The sequence below is a fragment of the Numida meleagris genome, chromosome 19 (assembly GCF_002078875.1).
Source record: "Numida meleagris isolate 19003 breed g44 Domestic line chromosome 19, NumMel1.0, whole genome shotgun sequence".
NCBI classification, from domain to species: domain Eukaryota; kingdom Metazoa; phylum Chordata; class Aves; order Galliformes; family Numididae; genus Numida; species Numida meleagris.
The window spans coordinates 5417137-5439630 of NC_034427.1; the positions used below are offsets into that span (position 1 = coordinate 5417137).

Consider the following 22494-nt stretch of genomic DNA (forward strand, 5'->3'; position numbering starts at 1 on the left):
GGAAATGTACACAAGTAAATTAAATTTCTATTCCAGCAGCATTTGAATAATGTGCAGTACAAAACATCTGGGACCTCATATTAAAAAGGGATATAACAATCCTGAATAGCTGGTGAGCATCCAGTGGATGAGCCAGTACCGTATAATACAATTATGACTTAAGTGAATCAAGTAAAGAAAAAAAGAGGGCTGCATTAAACTTACAACCTTAATTCTCAACTGTTGCACTTTCTGAGTTCTTCATCTTTAATTAACTATTTCAACATAGTTTGTGAAATGTAAAGTAAGCTTTGTGCATACTGTAATGACATAAATGAAAGTGCATCCAGGTACTACTAGATAGTATCTGTTACACTAAAACTTTTATCTAAGTTATATTATAACACATCAGAGAAAGTAGAGGTACGTGTGAAACACATAGAAAAGCATGCATTCATTTCTTGCATCAGCTGTGGTATTGAGAAACACCTTTAGGCCTCATCTCTGCTTCAAAATTCACACTGAACAGCTCTCCAGTTTTACTCAGCTTCCCTGGTAAATGCATTCATATAAAATGCATGCAGGAATACTTAATAGTATATGAAACCGATGTGGTTTCATGTTCTGTCATAGCCCCCAATCCAAGCACCACCCTGCAGAAAGATTTGTGTACCTGTGGTCCATTCTTGTTTTGCACCTCTGAGCAAAGGCTGGAACAGATGGTTTAGACACACAATGATTAGATTATGACAATTTAAGCCAAGCTTAACCTATGGATTTGGGCCTTGTTGTACCCTGCAGCTGAGTGATAATCAGAGTAGACACTCTCTCATACAAGAACTGGGAAACACTACTGGAGGATCCTGAGAAATGAAATACCAGAGCAGTAAATGGAGTATTTCTCAAACCATCTCCAGCATGGAATTAACATCCACAGTGCCCCAGAAATCAAAACTGTCTGCATAAACATTGTCAGTCTGGTTTGAGATGCGTCCTTCATGGAGTATTTTGTCTCTCTTACAATCCCTTCATATATCAAAATGTATGCATGTTACAAGTAAATGTAGTTTAATTAGAGTCCAGTTAATAAGATAAAAGTTTGTTGTGTATTGTGTGTGAGATATTTCAGACCTATAACTTCATCTCACATTATTCTGTAGGTCAAAGTTAGATCTTAGCAATATTCGTAATACCCCACTCTCTTAATGAGTTTAAGCAGGTGAGTTTAGTGACCTTGGATATGTATAACTGAATCTTCAGTTTGTTCATTCTCCATTGTTTTGACTCATTCAGGCTAACAGAAGTAGAACTCAGTAAAAACTTATTTTTGGCACGAGAGGCAGTGGATCTGACCGAATACAGGAAAACAGCGGATTGACTAAAAGAGTTCCATTATTACATGGTCATTTTGAATGTTGAACTTCACTTTCAGCCAAAGAACATGCTAAAGAAAATAAAGCTTGAATATATTGTTTCCACATTTGCAAACCACTAACATAAGAATATTTTTGAGCATCCTAAATATTCAGCGTTTTTGGCTATGACTTTATCTCAGTCACCATCTCCAGTGCCAAGTTTATTTTTAAAGGGCAGCCCAGTTCCTGCTCCTTCAAGTTTATGCAGACAGCTGTTTTGTTTTGCTCTTCCCATGCTATGAAAAATCTGTCATTTGGTATTTAATTCTAGCACCTAAGTGGCTCCCTTGAGATTACAGAGGAGCCTCTGACAAATGTGAACCCATCAAGATCCCCAAGTAGGATTAAAAAAATCCAAAGTGAAGGCTAAAGCAAAACAGCAGGTCAGGAAGCTCAAAGGCTTGTAGCATTGATTTCTTTGGCACAAAAAACACTGTGTTAGTCCAGTCCATACTCTGATTTAAATGGAATTATCCTGAGGTAAAAATAAAGGAATGTGGTGGTGAATTAAGCTCATTGTCTAGATTTAATACAAAGTTGAGATGAAGACATGGAACTGCTTGTGATGCAAGGTGTAAATGAACAACACGCGTGAGCAAGGCTTGATCTGTTCCTTATGGTGCTCACTAAACTTTATGTCAGGTATTTGTCTGCGCAGCTCTTGAGGCCACTCAGGACTCATCTGTTTTGTAATAAAAAGATTTGGCTGCTACATCAGGATCTTACAAAACAATTGGAGCCAAATGGTACGGTAAGACTCCACCATTTCTCTGTCAGAATTTGGAAGAAGCTACATCTAATTTAGAGTGTTTAGAGCTTATATTTGTCAGTGCGTACTTCAGAGCAATTTACTGTCTTTTCATCTAACCCTTTCACATGGCTGTCCAATGACTGCTTTTCATTTTTTCACTCCTTGTGAAGGTTTAAGGGCTGGAACCCTGCTGCTGCTGCTTCTCCTATCATTTATATCCAAAGCAAGAGCTGTTTCCCTGCCCTGAATAATCTGTAGAAAACAGGGGTTGGCTGACCAGTCACACAGACAGCCAAATTTCACATGGGGAGAGGCTGCATGGAGACACCAGGAAGAGGAAAGCTGCAGAGGGTGCTGAGAGAGAGAAGAAGATCAGCAGCTTGTCCATCTTGCACCTAACACAGCTTTCAGCAAATATCACCGCACTGTGCTTTGTGTCCCGCAGAAAATTGATGGCAGGTGCCTTAGCCTGACTTCAGGCTGCTTCAGAGTGCATGAGGGGAGGCTCAGGACCACAAACTCATTTTCCAGAGCACTGAGCACATCAGCTATCAGTGTGAGCCAGGGGCTCATCAGACCTTCTGGGTGTCCTGGAACAGGGTGGATGCATACTTGTGGGATCAAGGTTTGTCAGTTAGACTCACACTTCTGTGAGTTTTCATGCACTTGGAGCACTTTTAAAGATGGGTTCATAAGACAGATAGGGCTGAGACCAAGTATCCACTGGAATATGCAGAGTTTTTGCCCAAGAGTCGTGACATCTGAAGTTCTCCTTAAAGAAACACTTCTAACATCATGTCAGTAGATAATGAGATATGATCTCATTTGAAATACAAGTATACTGAAAATGACAGTTAGGAGGATGATCTAAACCCTTAAAGGCTGAAAGAGCACATCAGTACTGCTTCAAACACCAGCTCACATTTTCTTATACACAAGGATCCTCCTTATGATGTTGGAGCTACAACTGGGGCGTACATGAGACTCCCAGAGGTGCAAGTGGCACTTCTCAAGGCAGCTGCCTGCCCTTACAGGATACCTCTTCTGGAGATTTCCATATCTCGCTACAATCTGGCTGAGTTTTAAACAGAAACTTAGCTGCAAAGGGGCTTCTCACTGTGTTTCACAATACTTGGCACCGACTGCTCCAACAGTGAGCACACACGCCCTAAGAAAAACACAAGTTCAGCCATAATTTCCTGTCTTTCTGTTTCTGCTTTTCAGGGTTATGCATACCATTACCTAGAACTTAGCAGTGTTGTGAAAGACACTAACCAAGTGTAATGACTTCGGGAATTCGTCTCACTTTAAAAATCTTCCCCTCCCAATAAGTTTTCCCAGTTATTTTATAGGCACCAGAAGGAAAAATGCTTTAAATGGACAGCAGCAGCGTGATCTGTCTTTGGGCTCCCATTGTCAAATGCAGGAGACATTTGCTGGGCAGCTCTCAAAGCCTGTATGCCACAAGATTTAATCAGAGAAACTCAAGTTCATACCCTCTTTTGCAAGAGGTATATTCCCCAGTAAGGCTGGGCAAACCTCCAGAGAAAACTCGTCATTGCTGTGGAGCAAAAGTGAGATGCCAAATGCTTTAATGCTGGAAATGTCCCCACACTCCTTGCTCCTGGGCTTCCTGGTGGCTGCTGGCCTGCAGGGACAGGACCACAGCCCTCGCCTGGGCATTTACAAAGCGTGGGGCACTGCAGTGGGGCACCAGTGCTCCTTTCGGCATCGCATGTCTGGCAGCAGCCCAGGCAAAGCCCCTTGGTGAGTCTTCCAGAAATTCTGGAAGATCCTCCATAGTTGACAAAAGCTGTAGTAAGTGTTCTTAGTTTCCTGTTCTTTTGTTAGATAAATAGCTTTAATTTGGATATATCTGTTTAATTAAGATATAGGTTTATTTGGAAAGCCCATTGTATTCCACAAATGATGCTTAAGTTATACCAGTCCAACTAGAAAAACTATCAATAATGAAGGCAGAGAAGAGAGAGATTCTGTTATCTTTGCTCAAATAACTAGCACGTCTGTAAAAATGGCCCCCTGGAAACTGACAGCCAATGAATGAGAAAAGGATAAGCACTAAAATAATACCCAGATAACATGAAAATCTCTTCTGTAATAATAAAAATGAATGTCAAGAGTGATGATGTTCAATGCCAATAATGAGCAAAGTATGCTTCTTTTCAAAGGAAAAACATCTGCTCTCTTTTATTTTTTCCCGAACACTGTGAATATAGTTGGTTTTGCCTGGGTAGGCAGAAAAGGTTTCATTGCACTAGTCATGCCTTCATTTTCCTGCTGACCCCTTGGATCATTTAATTGAGCTCTTTTTAAAGCCAGTACATAGGTAAACTGCATGCATAATTAGCCAGCTGGTTTCCTTGCCAAGAGTGTGTCATTTAGTATCTGTGAGTGCCAACAGGGTCAGGCATGATACATGGTGCATTTCTGAAAAGCAAACAACCTTAAGGTCTTGTCCATAAAACATGGAACAAGTTTCAGGACTGTATCGGGCTCTTTCAGTGGTTTCTCATGCATGACCAGAGGTGTGGATTTTATGTGCAACTCATAAAGAAAACTCTCCAATTTGCACGCCACAAGCACTAGCAGGTGATGGCTTAGAGTAGCAGAGGAGGTGAAAAAAGTTTGGCAAAGACATTAAACTACATGTGCATGTAAAGAATACACTTTTCCATTTAGTGCAGGCATCAATTGCCATGTGATGACTTAAGTAACTAAGCAGCAGGTTTGAAACATGATCAGGAATCACAGCTTCATATCCCAGCAGGACTGGCTCAGTCCTTTGGGAAATCAAATTTTAGCAGTCTACTTTTAAGTGCATTTTTATTTGCATGAAATGCTCCAGGAGGATGCACCCTTTGCTGTCAGTGCAACAACAGCAATTTGCACAGCCACCGGAGAGTTAATGGTGCCTTGGCCATGAGCTTGCTGGCACAAGATCCTGCATGGATTTTGTAGAAGGGTGTGCGTAAATGAACACCAGGCATCTCTGCAGCCACTTGAAAAGCACTTGTAGTAACAGAGCTGCATAACGTGTTTCTCCCTTTCCTGGAAATTATCAGTCACTATAGGGTCTGAAGCAATGACACACACGCAGAGATTTATCTGAAAATGCTGAACACAGAGACTGTTTCCTGACCACAGCAGAATAATTTAATGCATCACTGTTATACTAGCACTTCCATCATGTCACTCTTAATCCAAATATCTGCCTTCCCTTCAGTTCATTTCCTTCCAAAATCCATATGAGACCCATGTACGTGATAAAGTGTTACCTGCCTGCACATAGCAAGAAGCCATCAGACAAGGGCTGCTTCAAGGGCTGCTGTTCCCATCAGTTCATAGAATCATAGAATCATTAAGGTTGGAAAAGATCTCTAACATCATCTAGTCCAATCATCCACCTACCACTAATGTTGCCCACTAAACCATGCTCCTTAGTACCACATCTGCTCTTCCCCTGGGCCAGCTGTGCCTGCCCCCCAAGAACTGTCCGCTCCTTCCAGGCTGTTGCCATGTCCATTGTAGTTAAATAAACACTCTTTCTGATGAGAAGGACTCACACTTCATGTGAGAAATAGAACACACAAAGCACTCAGAAAAATGGCAACTAAGAACGATGGTGATATTCATACCCCAGCTGTGACAGACACAAAGCCAAGCTCCACATGGGGATCCCAGGGCAGAAGCACAGGCAAGTCGGTACTCACCAGGCAACCGGACAGCATCTCTTACTGCCTCACAAGACCTGTAAAAACATACACCAAATACCTGGGCATTGCCAAAGAATGCAGGCAGACAGGGAGCAGGGGATGTTTACAGGATGTCAGTATCCCAGGATGCCCACACAACCTCTCATCGCTGACACTTCCTCACAGCAGACACATTGGCCAATGCTTTTATTTGCAGAGGTACTGGCAAATTTGCAGGTTCAAAATTTTACAACTGCCAGATCCGCTAAACTCAGAACTGTTGTTTCTTTGTATTTCTTAATATTTGAATCTATTAAGAGTCTCACATCTAAGTCTTCCTGAACAAGATGGAAAGCTGGTTACCCAGCAGCATACTTGCTTATGTTAGGTACGTGGAAATGCTGATAAATTTATCAATTCCAGAAGCTGGATATTATGGAGAACTCTGGGTGCTCTGAGACTCTCAGCACTCATAAGTCTTTGATGTTTTGAGCAGTGGAGTTTCCACCACATCCACTGGAGACCACTCCACAATGGGTTTCTGTATACTTCTGTTGCTGTTACTCAGCAGTTTTGTATTTTCACTACAAAACCACTCCTTTCATATCATTCTTGACATCCCATCCAGAGCAACGCCAAAGTATGGAGGTTTCTCAATTCTCCATAACACACAGGGTTATGAGATTAATACATTTATGTGGTCCACTTAAGATTATCACATGACTGTCTTCAGGAAATGAAAGGGGCCAGTTTTCCACATTTTTAAGCATATACCGATAATTATTTAAAAAAAAAAAACACAACCAATTCTCCAAAATTCTTGTTTAACAAAGAAGATATTGTTTGGAAGATAGAAAATAAATTAATTTTCTACTATGACCTCATTAAAATTGGATTTAAGTTTCAACCCAAAAGAATTGAACAACAACACTAGTCTCATGCCCTTGAATCTCCATCTATTGAAGCTGCTCTATTTATTACTCTCCCTGCCAGAAAGCATATTTTGACTGGCCTGTGAGCTGAGCAGACAGTCTCTCCCCAGAAGCTTACATGAGGGCCATTTCCTTGTTCATTTCATCTTAGCAAAGAGGGTGTTTCCAACCATATCATTTTAAATCAAAGTGCTCTTGACTCAGACACAATTGTTCGCATTGATGGACAGATGGGGATTTGATCCTGACCCAAGAAAACAAAAGAGTGAAAAGGGTAGTGCCTCTCTTATCTGCAGTGAATGAACAAGATAAGCCATAACCTGTTTTCTTCTCACCATACAACAAATCCAGTGTGTGCTCTCAGCACTGCCATAGATTCCCATCTTGTAATTTTTAGAGCAAGACATATACAGCCTGAGGGAACAAATTACTCTTCTGTATTCAGCATGCTTCAGTGCCTTCAGAAAGCTGTGCTTGAGAAATACACTTACTTTGCTTGGCAGAAAAAGCCTTAGAAAACAAAGGAGAGGGCTCTCTGTGATGAAAGTCAAGTTCATCCCAAAATCAACAAAAGAAAGCAGTTTGGGAAGTTGGACATGCTCTGGTGGAAAATTGTAAGGACACAAGCTTACTTTCAAAGTGGCACTGTGCATTGAATTATTTTTCTGTACTATCTCGAAGTATTGCTGTCTGAAAGGAGTTTGAAATCAGCAGGACTCGGCATCATGCACGTGAATTTTACTGTTGGCAACCTGAGCAGAGGACAGAGAAGCCCTTCTCTTCCCTCTTACCGCTTTTGTCTGTTAAAATCTCAGCTCTTCGGGAAGGCACTGTTTTCTCATGTGAGTGTACAGGAGAATGAGATCTCAAATGCTACTGAAACAGAAACACCAACCAGAAATGTGAGTCTCTATGAATAAGACAGAGTGGGCTTGCTGTCTGATACCCTCCTGCAGCTGTGTCAACTGCCTGTGCAATAAATCATAAGAGTGTAGGCCTTTGCTCACTGCAAAACAGTGACATTAATTTAACAATCATGAGATTTTTAAAGTTATGAATTTTGAGAGATTTGAGAAATTGTACTCATTTAATTCCATATGCACGGGTTCTGAGCTATAAAAGCAGTGAGACTGGAAAGTTACCCTACCATTAAAAAATGGAGGGAAGGAAAGAAAACAGATTTTTGTGTAATAGCCTCTCTTCTGAAACAAAAAAGAAACCCACAAACAGTAAATTTATTTTTACAGAGATAGGAAATGGGGCTCTTTTTTTATTGAATATTAGAAAAATCACATCAAATGCTCCATTTGAGTTTACTTTTCCCCATACGTTTGCTACATAAAGATATCCGCAGAACTGCAAACGCCAAAAAGAGAAAATGTTTCTATTTCTCTGACTGCAGCGCTTTACTAAGCTGCCTGCAGTACTTTTCTGCTTAAGGCACTTTTCAGTATTATTATTTTTGAGGAAACTAACACAGTTGTCTTTGTAAGAACTTTTTTTTCAGAAAAAGTCGAATTACAAAACAGATCCTTCTGTATGTTAATAATAAGGAATTGCTTTACCTAGAGAATGTAAATGGTACTTATCTTCCCCCATCTGATGAAAATATCTAATTCGAATGCCATTTGAGGGTAAGGATTCTTCTCTTTTTATAGGATTGATATTTTCCTATGCATTTAATTCAGATGTCTAACCTACATTTAGTTTTTGGTATATTTGTTTGCCACGCCAAGTATGTAAAAATATATAAAGACAGTGTTGTTTTAGCATACATACAGTTGCATAGGTGACACCAATCCTTTTATTTGTCGGCTTGTGGGCACACTTAGAGAAATGCAATGTTTTGTAGGTCTGAAAATCTAATTCACATACACATTCTGTCAACTATCTTCCTTACTAACAATTGTCATAACAACAACAAAACCAAAAAAAAGTTAATTTATACAATGCCTATTAACAAAGCCTCAAAAACAAACAACAAAAAAAGATTATATATGCTCCCTGCAATTAATTTGATTGTGTCTGGTCTGGAACTAAATTCCCCTGATACTCCAGTTTTATGATGGTGTGATGTAGTGGTAAATCTGGGCCATGCTGATGATCTAAATCAGAATAACCAGCATGTTTTTCATTTCAGAAGCAAAGAAAGTTTGCCAGTTTCAGCACTTCCTGGCCGCCAAGAACATTTACTGAAAATCAGTGGTCTGTCCAAAATCTAATGTGAGCAGGAGTCATAGTGCAGCTGTTCAGAATCTATACTGTTTCCTAGGCAAAGTTTCTAAGCCTTTTCAGTCCTTTAGTGTAATAAAAATGATTAATGGCCTTGAACACTGTGAACCAAGTGTTTTGAAGTGTAACCTGCTACTTGTAATGTACTCAATATTTCTGGTCTGTATCGTATGGGGCATACAGGGCCTCTGGAAGCTGATGTTAATAGTGGCAGCCCTTGAAATGAATGAGGAAAGGCCCATGAATTCTGACTGCAAAATCATTTTCACCCAAACAAAGACATTATTTTCTATTGGCTCATACAGGCAAAAAATAAGTGAGTGTAAATACATACAAATAGATATCATAAGAGAGCAGTGTTGATATCACACAAAACAGCAAATGATCCATCTCAGTACAGGCACTTGCTGCAAAAAGGATCTCAACTTGTGGAGAATCACAGAAGTGCTGGTTCTTCTCAGAGACTGTATAAAGCACAGGGAGCCCTGGAAGCCTAATGGAACAAGATTTTCTACCTGGGCCTTCTCACATCATCTTGACTATCTTTGTAGAACCCTTCTAAAGGAACTAATCTATACTTTTTTGCCTTTCAGGTAAAGTCTCAGCTGTAAGTAGGACCCTTAGAGCTGGTTTGCTTGATGTCAAGAGTCTGTAGATTCACCCGGACTGCAATATCCAGTGAACCACAATAAAATGCTGGTGACAAGACACCAGGTACCTGCTGTGGGCAATGGCACAGGTTCCTGCAGGGTGTCTGGTTTGCACAAAGCCAGCCTCCAGCTGCTACATGCCAGATCTCCAGCTCTGCACTCAGGGGCTGCAGTTGCGCAAACTCTTCTTCTGAAGAGTTGGACTCAGGCCTAAGCTGTCAGCTGGCTCCCCATTTGCCCTGACTCGTTTGCTCATGCCCTGTACCAAACTCAGACAAACAAACTGATAAAGTTAGAAGTCACCTTTTTCCAACTATCTGGCCTGAATTTACTAAGCAGCCTTAATTGCCCTGAGCGGACTCACCTGGAACCCCCTGGCTCAGCTCGGCTCCAGGACACCCATCTCATTCCTAGACTGTGGATGCCTAGCCAGCCTGTCTCTTGGATAGGTATCGATCTAGCTAATTTCCAGTCTTCTCCCTGGTCCTTTCTGGTTTTGCTCCTGATAGGGCTCCCTGGAAGGTCCCTGGCACTGGTTCCTCATCCCTTATGTCTGGGATGCTCAACTAGTGCTTCACTACTAGTACCTGTCACTGCCTGTGCTGGATAACACTTGGTTCCTGGATCTGTCCTGGCAGCTGCTGGCATTTGCTTCTCCCTGAAATAAATGGACCTTAATGACAATTTGGGGGGAAGCAGAAAACCATCAACAAAATACAGCTGAGTAGGAGGAAGCATGACAACTGGATTGAATCACCTCTGGATTGAATCTCTGCCACTGCTTTGGCATCCCTGCTGCCTGCATTTCTCTGTCTGATTGTTGGGTGTAATAGAATCTCAGCAAAACATTACAAGGAACACTTAATTAACATTTATGGAGAGGTAATGTACTAATCTCTCTTATGAAATCTCTAAATTTACTGGCCTTACATGCAGTATTATTTTGGGGACGGCATATTGTATTCATTATATATTTGAAGTGGTGTAAACAAGGCAGTAGATGTACTCAAATTGTCACAAGCCAGATGGAGATCTTACCATACTAATTCCTACAATTTGGAATAGCTTCTTGAAAGCCCCAAGTTATTTTGCTTATTACACAGCAGATAAGCAAACCTCCTGGGTGAATGCTGGGCTGTGCCATATACAGCAGACACTTGTCTGTCCTCAACCTAAGGACATGAAGGGCAGACTCCTGCCTGAGCATCCACTGCACAACTGCACAGTAGTGAGAAAAAGGTGCACACAGACTGAAAGTAAAAATTAGATCATAAAAGGTCACATTTTTTGAGCATAAGGGAACACTTTAGTCTAATTATCTTCTTGAGCACAAAATGAATAGGAAACATTTTAGCAGAGCCAGTTTTTAAAAGAATTATCCTAGGTAAATTGATCTGCAGAGAATTGCTCCCAAAACTATAAATCATATTGATTTACTTGCTTTACACTTCCAAAGGGTGACCAATGAGTTATCGGAAGGGCACATGGAGCCCTCAGTCTCACAGACTGAGGGTGTGGCTTATTTCTGACTTTAGTATGGACTAGCAAGATGCAGATTATCTCAGTCATAATCAACAAGTGAGCTATTGTGTTTCTTCTTGACAAAAAATAGAAAACAACCTGAGAATAGACTGTTGGTGATTTCCTAGCACTATCAGACTAGATGTGAGTTTCTTATATTTCAATGTATTTACATGGCAGTTAGGAAAGAGCATTTGTTCTTTTAACTCGGGATGGATCTTTACAGTTTGCAATCACATGCATTCAGTAAATGTAGCAAGGTGATATACTAGAAGCGTATTTCCTTTGGCACTTTCTAGTTCTTCAGCAAGTAACATGCTGCTCTTTCATTAGTTTGTTAAACAAATCTTAAAGTCCAATCAATGCTATTGGTGAGGAAAGCAGCAAAAACTCTTCTGCACCTACTCTGATTAAAATATCTAAGTCATATTTTGGAACATTTTTTAAAATATTAATTATTTCAATTAGAAAGTTTTGAGGCAGGTAGATTGGCCCATCTGAACAGAGCAATTAGTTCGGCAGGATTGACTCATGGTCATTCTACCTGACAGCATTCCCTTTGGTGGGAATGTAACTCTCACTGTGAAAATGTTGTACTAAGCAAGCCTTAGTTCCGCTCGTAAATCAGTTCGATGAAAGGTCTGAAAGCCTGTTTCTACGGTGTAGTTAAATTACACTGAAAGTACAACTGAATTTATCCCTAGTTTTTCCATCAAGTATAATGGGACTTAAAAGTTAGCTAAAGCAGGAGCGCAGTTTAGAAAGCCAGGTGAGTTTCCTTGAACAGAAGTAGACTGAATTTAATTAAGCGTTCTCTAAGTTTAAAATAAAACACTGAAGTATTTGTCTTTGATTATCAATTTTAGTGTGCATAATAATCAGATTTTATTCCAAGCAGAGAAAGGCACATTAAGAAAGTTCCAGACTGCTTCCATTCAGATTACTAAAGTCAAACTCCTCCTTGCAGTCAGAATCAGATGCAAAGTTGGAAGCAGGATGGCTTTTGGTTCATGTGTGAATAAAATTCCCAAAAACTTGGCAGTTCAAGAGGAAGCATTAAGTGGAAGACTCCTGGCAGGCTGGGCAGCCCCTCTGTACTGGTGGTGCTGCTGTCACAGCTATAGCTGAGGGACTTGGATGCTTCTGCATCAGAAGCTAACCAGTGCCTAATCTGGAGACCACTCAACATTCATTTTTTGGCTTACTGTAATATCATCTACCTGGAGGCAGATGAAACATTATATGGGTCAGAAGTAGCTCTGGTGATGTCCCTCAATTACATTTTGCCTCATGCGTGCTGCTCTAATCATCCAGAAACAGCCAAAAATTTATGAGTTGGTTTGCCAGTCCATGGAATTCACCAGTCCTCCCCAAGGAGGAAGTTGATATCTACAAAATACTTTATTTGAAGTGTTAAAAAAAAAAAAAAGCTAACAGCCCCTGGGAAAACTGCAGAAATACCTTCCATTTTCAATCAAAGGGCAATCAGCCATGCGTCTTCCTTTTGGACCACAAACACAACCTATTTTTCAAAGGGAACATTCTTTTGTTAAAAAGCAATACAAATTTTCTTAATCTGACTTGCAATGCATGTATTGATTATAGTTGAAAACCGCCCATTTTCCAACTCTGCTCTAGCACCAAAAAATGCACCGGTATACCTCCTCTCCCAGCAGATCAATGTCTAAACTCCTAGTGATTTTTTATTACTGGTAATTGAAATAACATATCAAATCTTAAAAATATTTCTCTACCTCTGTCCCAGGTCAGGTTTTCAAATTTCTGCTGCAGACCATAACTCCTGCCAGCAGAGCCATGGCCTTTCCCACAGTCAGAACAGGGTTCATAGCAGCGTGTGCCGCAGTGAGTCAGCAGGAAGCGAGCGGTTCTTGCATATAATGCTCCATCACCAGCTCGTAAGGCAGCCCAAGTCTGAATTTTTCTCTCCCATTGCTATTTAAAGAGCTTATGGAGAAAAAGATCAAAATGTCCACCAAAATGTTCAATTTTAATACCCTTCCATGCACATTAATTGTGATCTCAGATGATACTGGTTTTATTTCTGTCCTCAGGGATAACTGTCCACTGTAAGGAATGGCAGCACCCCACTCTGCAATAAATCATATATTTTTTAGTAGGTGTGCTATTTGTGAAAGTTCATTGTCTTCAGAGTACTAATCATTTTTATGCTAAAGTGGGGAGGAAGCAGGAAGGATAGAGTAGAGAGATCTTTTGTTTCTACAGGAGAAATTCCAAGCAAAATAGTGGGATGGTTTAGAAAAAAGGAAAGAAATCTGTTGGGTTTTTTTTCATTTCAAGCCAGTAATGGAAATTGATTAATGAAGCCCATCTGTAGGCGGTACGAAGAGCCAAATCTTCAGCTAACGAAAGCTTGCATTTTTGAAAACCAGAACGAGGAAGGGGACATAAAACTGAAAAACAAACAGGCGCATTTGATCATTTAGTGGTGAAAAGATCAGGCACTCCTCAGTTGCAGAGTTATATTTTTGTGCATTGTGTCAATGATTGGAAACCATATGTTTAAGACCAGCTTCAATAGTATCAGTAGCTACAGTCCTCCTCTCAGATTACTTTTTACTGCCTGCCTAATTTTGAGCTATAATAGCTAACTCGCACTTTGTTTATTGCTTACGAATGTTCTGAATTTTGATAAAGCAGGTTAAACAACACATATTGGTTCATCATCAGTACTAAAGACCCGACTAACAATTTGTTTAACATTGTGACCAGTGACTTTGCAAATAAATATTTCTTAGGCAAAAAAAAAAAATCTTACAGTCAATAGCTGTGGCTCACAACACAGAATACAAGATGTTAGCTCTGGAATCATCATGCAGCTCTTGTGTCATCCCCAGAAGAATCCACCCTACTAGGTGCAGAACCTTTTGGCATCACCAATGCAACCAAGCAGAGAACCATTACCCCTCCTCACATAATGCTCCTGTTAAGCAGCCAGTCCCCTATTAAATGCTTCGTTGCACTGAGGTCAGTCCAGCTGTATTAAAATTACGATTAAAGTCTTTCCAGAGTCAGACCCTTAGTACCTTGCAGGATTTAACACTAATACATGAAAATGCTCTATAAAAGTAATTCCGTTAACTGTATAACAGAGAAGATTCAAAATAGTCTCGAGCTTGTGTTATTTACGCTCCAGTTACGTGAGGACAGGGTACCTCTTCTCCTTTTTTAAAGCACTGCATAAATTAGTGATGTTCTAACAATAACAGCAGCAGCAGTTCTGGGCCTTTACCAGAAAGGAAGCAACCATTAGCCCTGAGAATGAAAATTCCCTGCAGTCCACAGAATAATGTGTTAGGAAATGGGTTTACCAACTTTTGCAATTTTGTTGAAAGTCTTCTTAAGCATGAGGGTTTCTCTTCACAAACCTTGAGCTCTGGCATCGTGTTTTGATGCAAGATTCTCAATTTGAGAAGACAAGTAAGTTACTCAGCACTGTGGTTGCAAAGAGAAATTGAAAACATGAACCCATGGACCAGAGAACAAATAGCAAGAGCCCAAAATGCATTGCTTCTAAAATCTTACACTTGGTAAAAGAACTTTGTGATGCTCCACGTCTGACTTGGGGTATTTCTGTGCTTGAGGTTAACAATATTCAGTATCCAATAAGCCCTTTATACCTTTTTGAGTGCTTCTCACCTAGGTTTGTGCCAGAGAGTGGCATGAGATCTTAATTGTCAGAGAGGTTGCTGTAGGCCAGAACGCTGACCTGCTTCTTATTTGTGCTGATGTAACCATGTTCATTCCATCTATGAGGTGCACAGCAAAAAGTGGAATTACTTCCTCAAGGAACACACTTTCTATAATACCAGTCTGCTGACTGGGAGCATTCCATTTGGTGAATACCTGCTCTTTCTCCAGTCTCCCTTCATTCTTTCATTCTGTGGCACATGGGGAGAACCACAGGGAGCACCCCAATCCATAATCCCATCCACGGGGCAGAAACCAGCTTGTTTCTCTCCCTTTCTAAATCACCTTTAAGATCTCCAGGTATTTTCCTGGTTACTAGCAATGATGAAAAAACTTAAAATTCCTAATTGGAAATATATCCTTCATCTTCCTCTTCGCACCCTTTTCCCACTGCACCCTTATCTGCTTTTCTAAATATTGCATACAATGTTTTTGGTAAATAGAAAGGGTTTTGGAGTAGACAAATAATGTTTGCCCACAGGCTCAGAAAAGGTGTTTCTGGCATCAATTCACAAGTTGCAAAAACTACTTACGCTGAAAGGGACAAGGAGTGTCTTTCTGTGTGCAGGGTGCTGTACAAACAGTGAGGTCCTGGTCTCTGACTGCCTTTCTGTGGCATTACCACAAACAATACTAATTCTTAAATACCTGCCTGGCTTTAAGCACTTAAGTAAATAATTGTATTGATTGTTACAGGACTATTCACCTGCATAAAACTAAGCATATATTTAAATATATTGTGAAATCAGGGGGTGAGTGAATTTTGCATGCAAGGCATTTTTAAATGATTAGTATATAGGAACTTACTTGTTAAGACCAGCTACAAAAGCAGCTAATGTGGTAATCAGTTTTCTGGGCAGGGCTGGGGGAAGAGATTTTTTTTCAAGACAGATCCTGAAGGATGCAAGTGCTTACGTGTGCCTCAGAGACTCATCAGCATCAAGATTACAAGAAAAAAGGGAGCAAGAAGGTCCCCCGAACCCATGGTCCCTGAGAGTTTAATGTGAGAGCAGTGTAAGCTCAGAGCTGCAGATAACCCATGGGGAAATCATGGGGTTAGTGCTGAGAACTGATGGGGAATAACAACTGAAAGAGCTTTGGTTTTCCTAGACCGGCAGGAGGTAGCTCATGCTAGGAAGCTTGCCAGCTCTACGCTGATGCTGGGAGCTTTGTCTCCTTAGGACTGTAGGAACACACTTTGCAGCCGAACTGATCTGAGAGATTTTGATAGTAAAAACAGCTGTCTCGTTGCAGTGATGTTTTTGTTCCATTGTCAAAATTTTGAGTTAAATCCATGAGTGGGCTGCAGCTTGTTCAAACCCTGAACTCAACACCCTTTGTGTTCCTTTGGCTTTTCCACCATGGTTCCTGGGATCTCCCCTTCCTGAGGAAAGGGCTAGGTGTAATAAAAGCTGTCGGGGCGAGGACTGGAGGCTCTCGTCTGCTGCAGAGCCAGAACAGGAGAGCTGCAGCCTGCCCCGAACTGCTGCATAGGGGGGAGGAAAGCGGAAGAGCAGGGCGCAGAAGCAAAACACCCCCATGCCGCCGTGGCCGGGCTGCTTCCCCAGCGAGCAGGTACGCTGGTGGGCAGGGGTGGATGCGTGCTACCTGTGTGCTGGGACGAGGCGAAGCACAAAGACACCCTTTGTGCTCTTTGGCTTTTCCAGCTCCATATGGCCACGGATGCAGCCCGGTTCCTGCGGGGATATCGGAGGCAGAAGCAGGATGGTGCGGGGTGGGGGGGTTCAGCCCTGGGGACCGGGAGCTGTGCGATGCCCATGTCGGTGAGGGCAGAGGGATGCCTTGTGTGAGTGAGGCTGCTCCTGCAGCTCTGCGGGTCCTGCGGCCGTGTGGGAGAGAGCCTAAAGAAAATAAACTTTCCCCAAATATTCTTTTAAAATTGACATTTAAAAATTGCCACAGGAGACAAGGTAGTGTTGAAATGCCCAAGTTTTAAACCAAGAATCCCTCTTAAAAACATTCAGCTAAACGTAGGTTGAGAGCATCCAGGTAAAGCTGTAGCTCTGAAAGCAGAAAGCACGCTGAGGCAGGACCTGCTACCAAGTGAAAGCACGGCCCGGCACGTTAGAAAGCGCGGGGGAGCGCTGAGCACAGCAGGCAGAACAGCGGGCTCGCACAGGGGGTCACGCTGGTGACCGCAGCGAGGGGCTGCCCCGCGCTCCGGCCGGGCCCCGCGGCGTGCGGGAGCCGCTGGAAGCTCCTCCTCCGCCGGGCCGGGCTGCAGCGAGCGGCGGGACAGCTCCGAGGGCACACGCTGCGAGGCGGCGCGGCCCCACGCGTGCGGTAGGTGCGGGGCGGGACGGCCGCCGGCGGGGCTGTGCGGGGATGTGCAGGGCCGGCGGCGCGGTGCGGGGCTGCCCTGGGGCGGGCTCGCTGTGGGGAAGCAACAGGTCGGGCTCGCTGGGGACGGACCCTCGCGCGGTCACGCACCCAGGGAAGCGCGGCGGGGAGGGGTAGGCGCAGCGCGGGGTGCGGAGCCGCCGCCCCGCTCCGCACCGCTCCTATCCGCGGGCATGCGCGCCTGCCTCGCACATGCTCACTGCGCCCGCGGCGGGCGCGCACACTCCGCAGCGCTGCGGCTCCGGTGAGTACGGGCGGGAGAACGACCGTCCGGTGCCCTCCCCGCACCCGCGGAGGGGCTGGAGGCGGCGGGGCGCCCGTGCGGGGCTGCCCGCGGCGATCCCGCGTCTCCGGCCGGCGCGGATCGGGACCCGGCCCCGGAGCGGAGCGCCCGTCCCGGCCCCGCCGCTTCCCGCGGGCGCGCTGCAGGGCGAAGCGCGGCACTGCCTCGGGGTCCTGCGGGCGCGGCTGCCGGCGGGGTTAATTGGTGCGGTTACTTAACGCGCTGCGGACCGTCCGGCTTACCTTAAACCAGCTTCGGTTAGCTGTTTTATGGCAAACTGAAATGTGCGTTTAAATAAAGTTAGTTATGCTCCTTTTTGCAATTGCTCGTGTGAGGAAAATTTCTCGGGTGATTAATGCGCTTGAAGTACACTTTTTGGAGCGTTAAGTTATGCCCGAGAGCAGTGAAGAGCCTCTAACGGAAATTAGCGATGGTACACAGCTCCTGTTTTCAGACGTTTCAAATGGTGCTATGTTTTGCAGGGTGAAATTTCAGTTGTTTAAATGCGTGCGGTTGACCAATAAACAATTTATCAAATTTATTATCAGGAATTTTGTTCAGCGCGATATCAAATTTACACACCCCTTGACTTCGTTCAGGGCAAGAGCAGGAATATTGCTTTGTTTAATCCCTCTTGTGGACTTCGCGATTTACTTGAGAGCCTCCTCCCTCTGCGCTTCGCTCTCCAGGAGGTTTTCCCTGGAAACACTGGGGAAGTTTGACAAAATTCTTTCTGCCCACTCTGCGTGTGTTAGGGGGATCTGGTCCCTAGGAGCTAGCATGTATCTAAACTACAGCTTCCACATACAAGCTGATGTTTTGTAGCTCCTTTCATGCATCCCAGGTTGCATTGTTGTTTGTGTTACGTGTTGCTACATACGAGATAATTTTTCCTCCTCGCCCGTTTTGGTTTGAATAAACCATTTCTTCTCTTATAAAAACCTGAATTCTTAATTCTGCCTTGAAACTTAAGGCTCAAATATTATGGGCTCAAACATTACATATGTAAATAGGAAAGCCTTACCGTACAAATACCCTGAAAATAATTAGAGCTTGCAGCTTTGGAAACATTCCAAAACCTTTTAAAATACACGTTGAAAAATCACTTGCAATGATGCTACAGCGAATAACTTGATTTAATTACTCTAATTTGCATCTTTTTTTTTTTTTGCATCTTAAAAAAAAAACTTCCTGTGTGATGCAAAATTAAATGAAGTTTTTGAGTCAAATAGTCCAGCCAATTCTCATGTCTCTGTCTCTTCTATGCCCCCAACCAACAGATCATAACATTTGGCTAAATAACAAGTGTGTACTCTTTTGGTTTGAGGGCGTCGTTCTATTTTGCTTTGCTTTGTTCAGCCCGCTCCCCTCAGCTCATTTTCTTGTACAACACCATGTACGGACTCAATTCCCACGCCTCGCTAATGCTATCACCAGCACTTGGCTGAAATGTTTGAAATGGGCTCCTGTTTCAAATATCTCGCAACCTTGGCAGTCTTAAATTTCATCAGAAAAGCTTCATTAGGGAGAAATAAATATATTGTTGGTAATTCCCCCTTCATCAGTAAGTCCCACGTTCAGCATTCTATGTACAGACGCACCTTGATTGTACAAAGGGATTTGACTCACATATTCATATGAAGACCACGATCTCAGAATATTGTTTCGAGAATCTTGCCTGTTGCTCTGTTGTTGTCCTTCCATAGATGGCTGAGCTGATGGATTTTTTTCTGAAAATTAAAATAGTTTAACTGTTAATCCTGCAAAAGCTAGCGGCATGTTAAAGCTCAAGCCAGTAAGGTGCCGTGTGCCTGCAATTGTGTGTTGGTGTGTGTAGGTACGCGCTGCTGAGAAAGAAAACAATTAAAGAATTCAGTAATTTTCTGCTGTCTTCCTGACTGTTATTTATGATGTGTAGTAGTAAAACAGCTATTCTGAATTCAGCTATAATTCTCGTCAGTAAGATTTGTTTCTGCTGTGCCAAATTTTGCAGTAACCAGATGGTTTTAAGGTATCTTCAGCTGGAAAGCAAGCAAGAGCAGTGCTGAAGACTAATTATTTCTTGCAGTAAATTTCTTCTGTAATAAATTCACAGGTTGTTAGACTTAATCTGTGGAAATGATTGTTAAGATTACTTGTGCAGTGAAAAATGCTTTTAAAATTTTGTTCCTAAAAAAGAAGTTCTTAGAATGCCAGGAAAATGTTTTTGAGTTAACTTTGCCTTGTTATAGTAACTTTTATTAGGGATGAACTCTTAAATGAAGTTGCAAATTGAAATCCTTTTCATAAACCATGGAACTCCGCAGTTTTAATATGATGAATTTAAATATATCCTGGAAGTTGAGGGCTCATTTTTTAGATTAAGTGGAAAAACTTGTACGGCCTTTTCTGATGGATGGTTACTGCATGCATGTGTACTATTCACAGCAACGGCGATACTGATGTACCAACAGTCAGGTTCTTTTCATTACATTTCACACTGTACTACACAGGACAGAAAATAGTTATACCAAGGAGGAACAGATAGAACTGAGCAAATCTTTCCCTCACTTTTCTAATGAAAAGCCAGAAAGACCATCTTGACTAGGGCTGTTTTTAAGAGGTCTCATCAAAAAACAATTGTTCGTGGCAGCCCAATTCTTAAAACAATTCTTCACTCTTATTTGCAGATCTTAACTCAAGTAAGGATGTTTAACAAACACCCTGCTTTAATCAGGTGAGGATAAGCCCCTCAATTAGGACGCAAATAATTGCATATTGTGGTTGTGTCATTTGGGGCCTGGAGGTGTTGCCATTTGCCAGTAGATTTGGTGCTGCCGAAGTGTTGAATCGGGAGAGATGAGAAAACATGAATAAGGATGTAGGACTGTGCAGTCATCTTGCAAAATATTTTTGATCACACCATACAAAACTAGACTCAGTTTCCTTTTCTGGCACACTGTTGATTTACTGCTGAAAATAGTGGGAGAGGAAAATTGGATCCAAAACAATGACTGTCATTGCATCGACAGTTCCAGTGAATGTGTCACAGAATGAATTTTTAATTTAAAGTAATCATATTATTTTCAGCTACTCCTCCTGGTTGGACTTTAATTGTATTTAAATTATTTCAAAAGTACCTAAAATGAGAAGGGAAAGATTACATGGGCATAATCCTTCCCATTTAAAAGTGTTTGTCTGCAGCTGCTTAAGTCCTAGCATTAGAAGTCACCTATAAACATGTTTATTTAGCATCAGTGTTATCTGTTAGATTGTACATGGTTCATTAACATGGAGAGAATACGTTTTGTTTAATAGAGTGTGGGAGCTGCCAGAGGTCAGAAGAGGTTGTTTACCTGAAGTCGAGATGGCATCTTGGCTTTGCTCTCATTCTGTTTGTCACCTCTGCTGTCTCCGGGAAATGCTTCATTAGGGCAGTTGTGTTAAGGTATTTTCCCTCGCGTTTAAGTGCAGAGGCTCCATAGAAAGCCAGAAGTATGCTGCAAGGTGGTGGTAAGGCTCATGGGGAATTTTAAGGAAGGTTTGTTGTAATCTGTGGAGGATTGGTTTAGGTGGAGTTGGATTAGGAAAGGCATTCGAAAGGGAAGAGCCACAAGGGAGAGGGGAGCCTGGAATGTTGTTGCAGTGGCAACAAGCAGCATAGCCGTGAGTTGTATTTTGCAGAAACAGGGAGATGGGGGTTTGGTGTCTTAAAAAATTCAGAATATTTTGTGTGCTGTTGAATAACATTTTGTCCCCATTGCTGTGATTGGGTCACAGCTGGACTGGAGATGGCTGTAGCTGGTGGTGATGCTGAGCTGAGAACCAACAGGCAAGCTGGTGCCTCCAGCAGCAGCGACGGAGTAGGACCGGGCCCTTTCTGTCTCCTCTGAAACTTGCTGGGTGCTGTCCGCTCCTGCTTCTCTTAACAGTGTGCTTGGAAATGCAGAACAGTACTGGAGACACTGGAAATATCTTGTACAGAAACAACCATGGCTTCATGTTTGAAAAGGTTACTTCCCATGCTTTGATACTACTTATATATGGATGCTAGCAGCCGTGCACTACACACAGTATTCTGAGGGAGATACACGTACATTTTTTACTGGAGCTTTTTGAAAATGTTTCTGAATATTTCTGACAAGCCGGTGAATTTCTCCACCTAAAATGGAATGTGGGTTGCTTGGGATTTTTGTTGTTTCGGAGGGAAAAGATGGTACATTTAATTTCAGCTAGAAAAGTAGAAAATTGAATTCTATGATTTTCATCAAACAAGGACCCTTAGTAGATTATAACCAAAAGGCATCAAATAAAATGAACATTATAGAATAGATCAAAGTGGCTGTAGAAGATGCAATATGAATGAAACTTACCGCAAATGTGCAGTTTTTTCAAAAGCAGAACAGTAAAAATAGGTTAAAAAAATAAACTGAACTTCAGTGTTGATTATAAGTTGTAACTGAAATACATGGAAGGCCTGGATGTTGTTGTTTTTGTTTAAAGCCAGCCAAAACATCTATTTCTAAAGAATAGTAGGTTCTCTCAAGTGGCTAGAGAGAAAACAAAAATAACTTCTGTGTTGCGGGGGGGAATGTCTGGTGTAGGGTTTTTTCCTTGAATTATTTTCAACAAGTACTTACACTGTTCTGTATTTTTAAGAAATTATGTGGACAGCAATTTTGTTTCTTTACCAAGGCAGTGAAAACACCAAGAATCCCTTTTATAATTTGGAAAGAATGTCAAAAGAATGAAGTAGTTAAACCTAAGTGTATTAGATCATACGCTCTAAATGCATAAATAAGCATAACTGCAATCACAGAAACCAATGTTAAAACCACCAGGAAAACTCACCCACAAACCCTAATGACTTAAAGGGAATGACCTCAGCCATTGTGAAATTTGTGCCTATTTGTTGACTGACATTTTTTGTAGAAGCAGATTGCGTGCTT

At 42.1% G+C, this 22494-nt stretch overlaps 1 protein-coding gene and 1 long non-coding RNA gene across 14 annotated transcripts in view; one reads left to right on the forward strand and one right to left on the reverse strand.

Moving 5' to 3' along the window:
* Positions 1–20993, reverse strand: part of LOC110408457 — a 48299-nt gene extending 27306 nt beyond the window's left edge. For both annotated transcript variants that reach the window (XR_002444356.1, XR_002444354.1), the window contains exon 1: positions 19196–20993. This is a non-coding gene — a long non-coding RNA (uncharacterized LOC110408457). The remainder of the gene's footprint in view (positions 1–19195) is intronic.
* EYA2 (EYA transcriptional coactivator and phosphatase 2) overlaps positions 16350–22494 on the forward strand; it is a 93660-nt gene continuing 87515 nt past the window's right edge. For 2 of the 12 annotated variants that reach the window (XM_021417163.1, XM_021417162.1), the window contains exon 1: positions 16350–16497. Coding sequence is in view for 2 of the 12 variants with exons in the window: in XM_021417167.1 (XP_021272842.1) it covers positions 17457–17527 (71 nt within the window). In the remaining 10 variants the exon portion in view is untranslated. Of the gene's footprint in view, positions 16498–17085; positions 17227–17324; positions 17528–21039; positions 21059–22494 lie in introns of those variants that run through there. The other 10 variants (XM_021417161.1, XM_021417166.1, XM_021417169.1 and 7 more) reach the window with 8 other exon arrangements.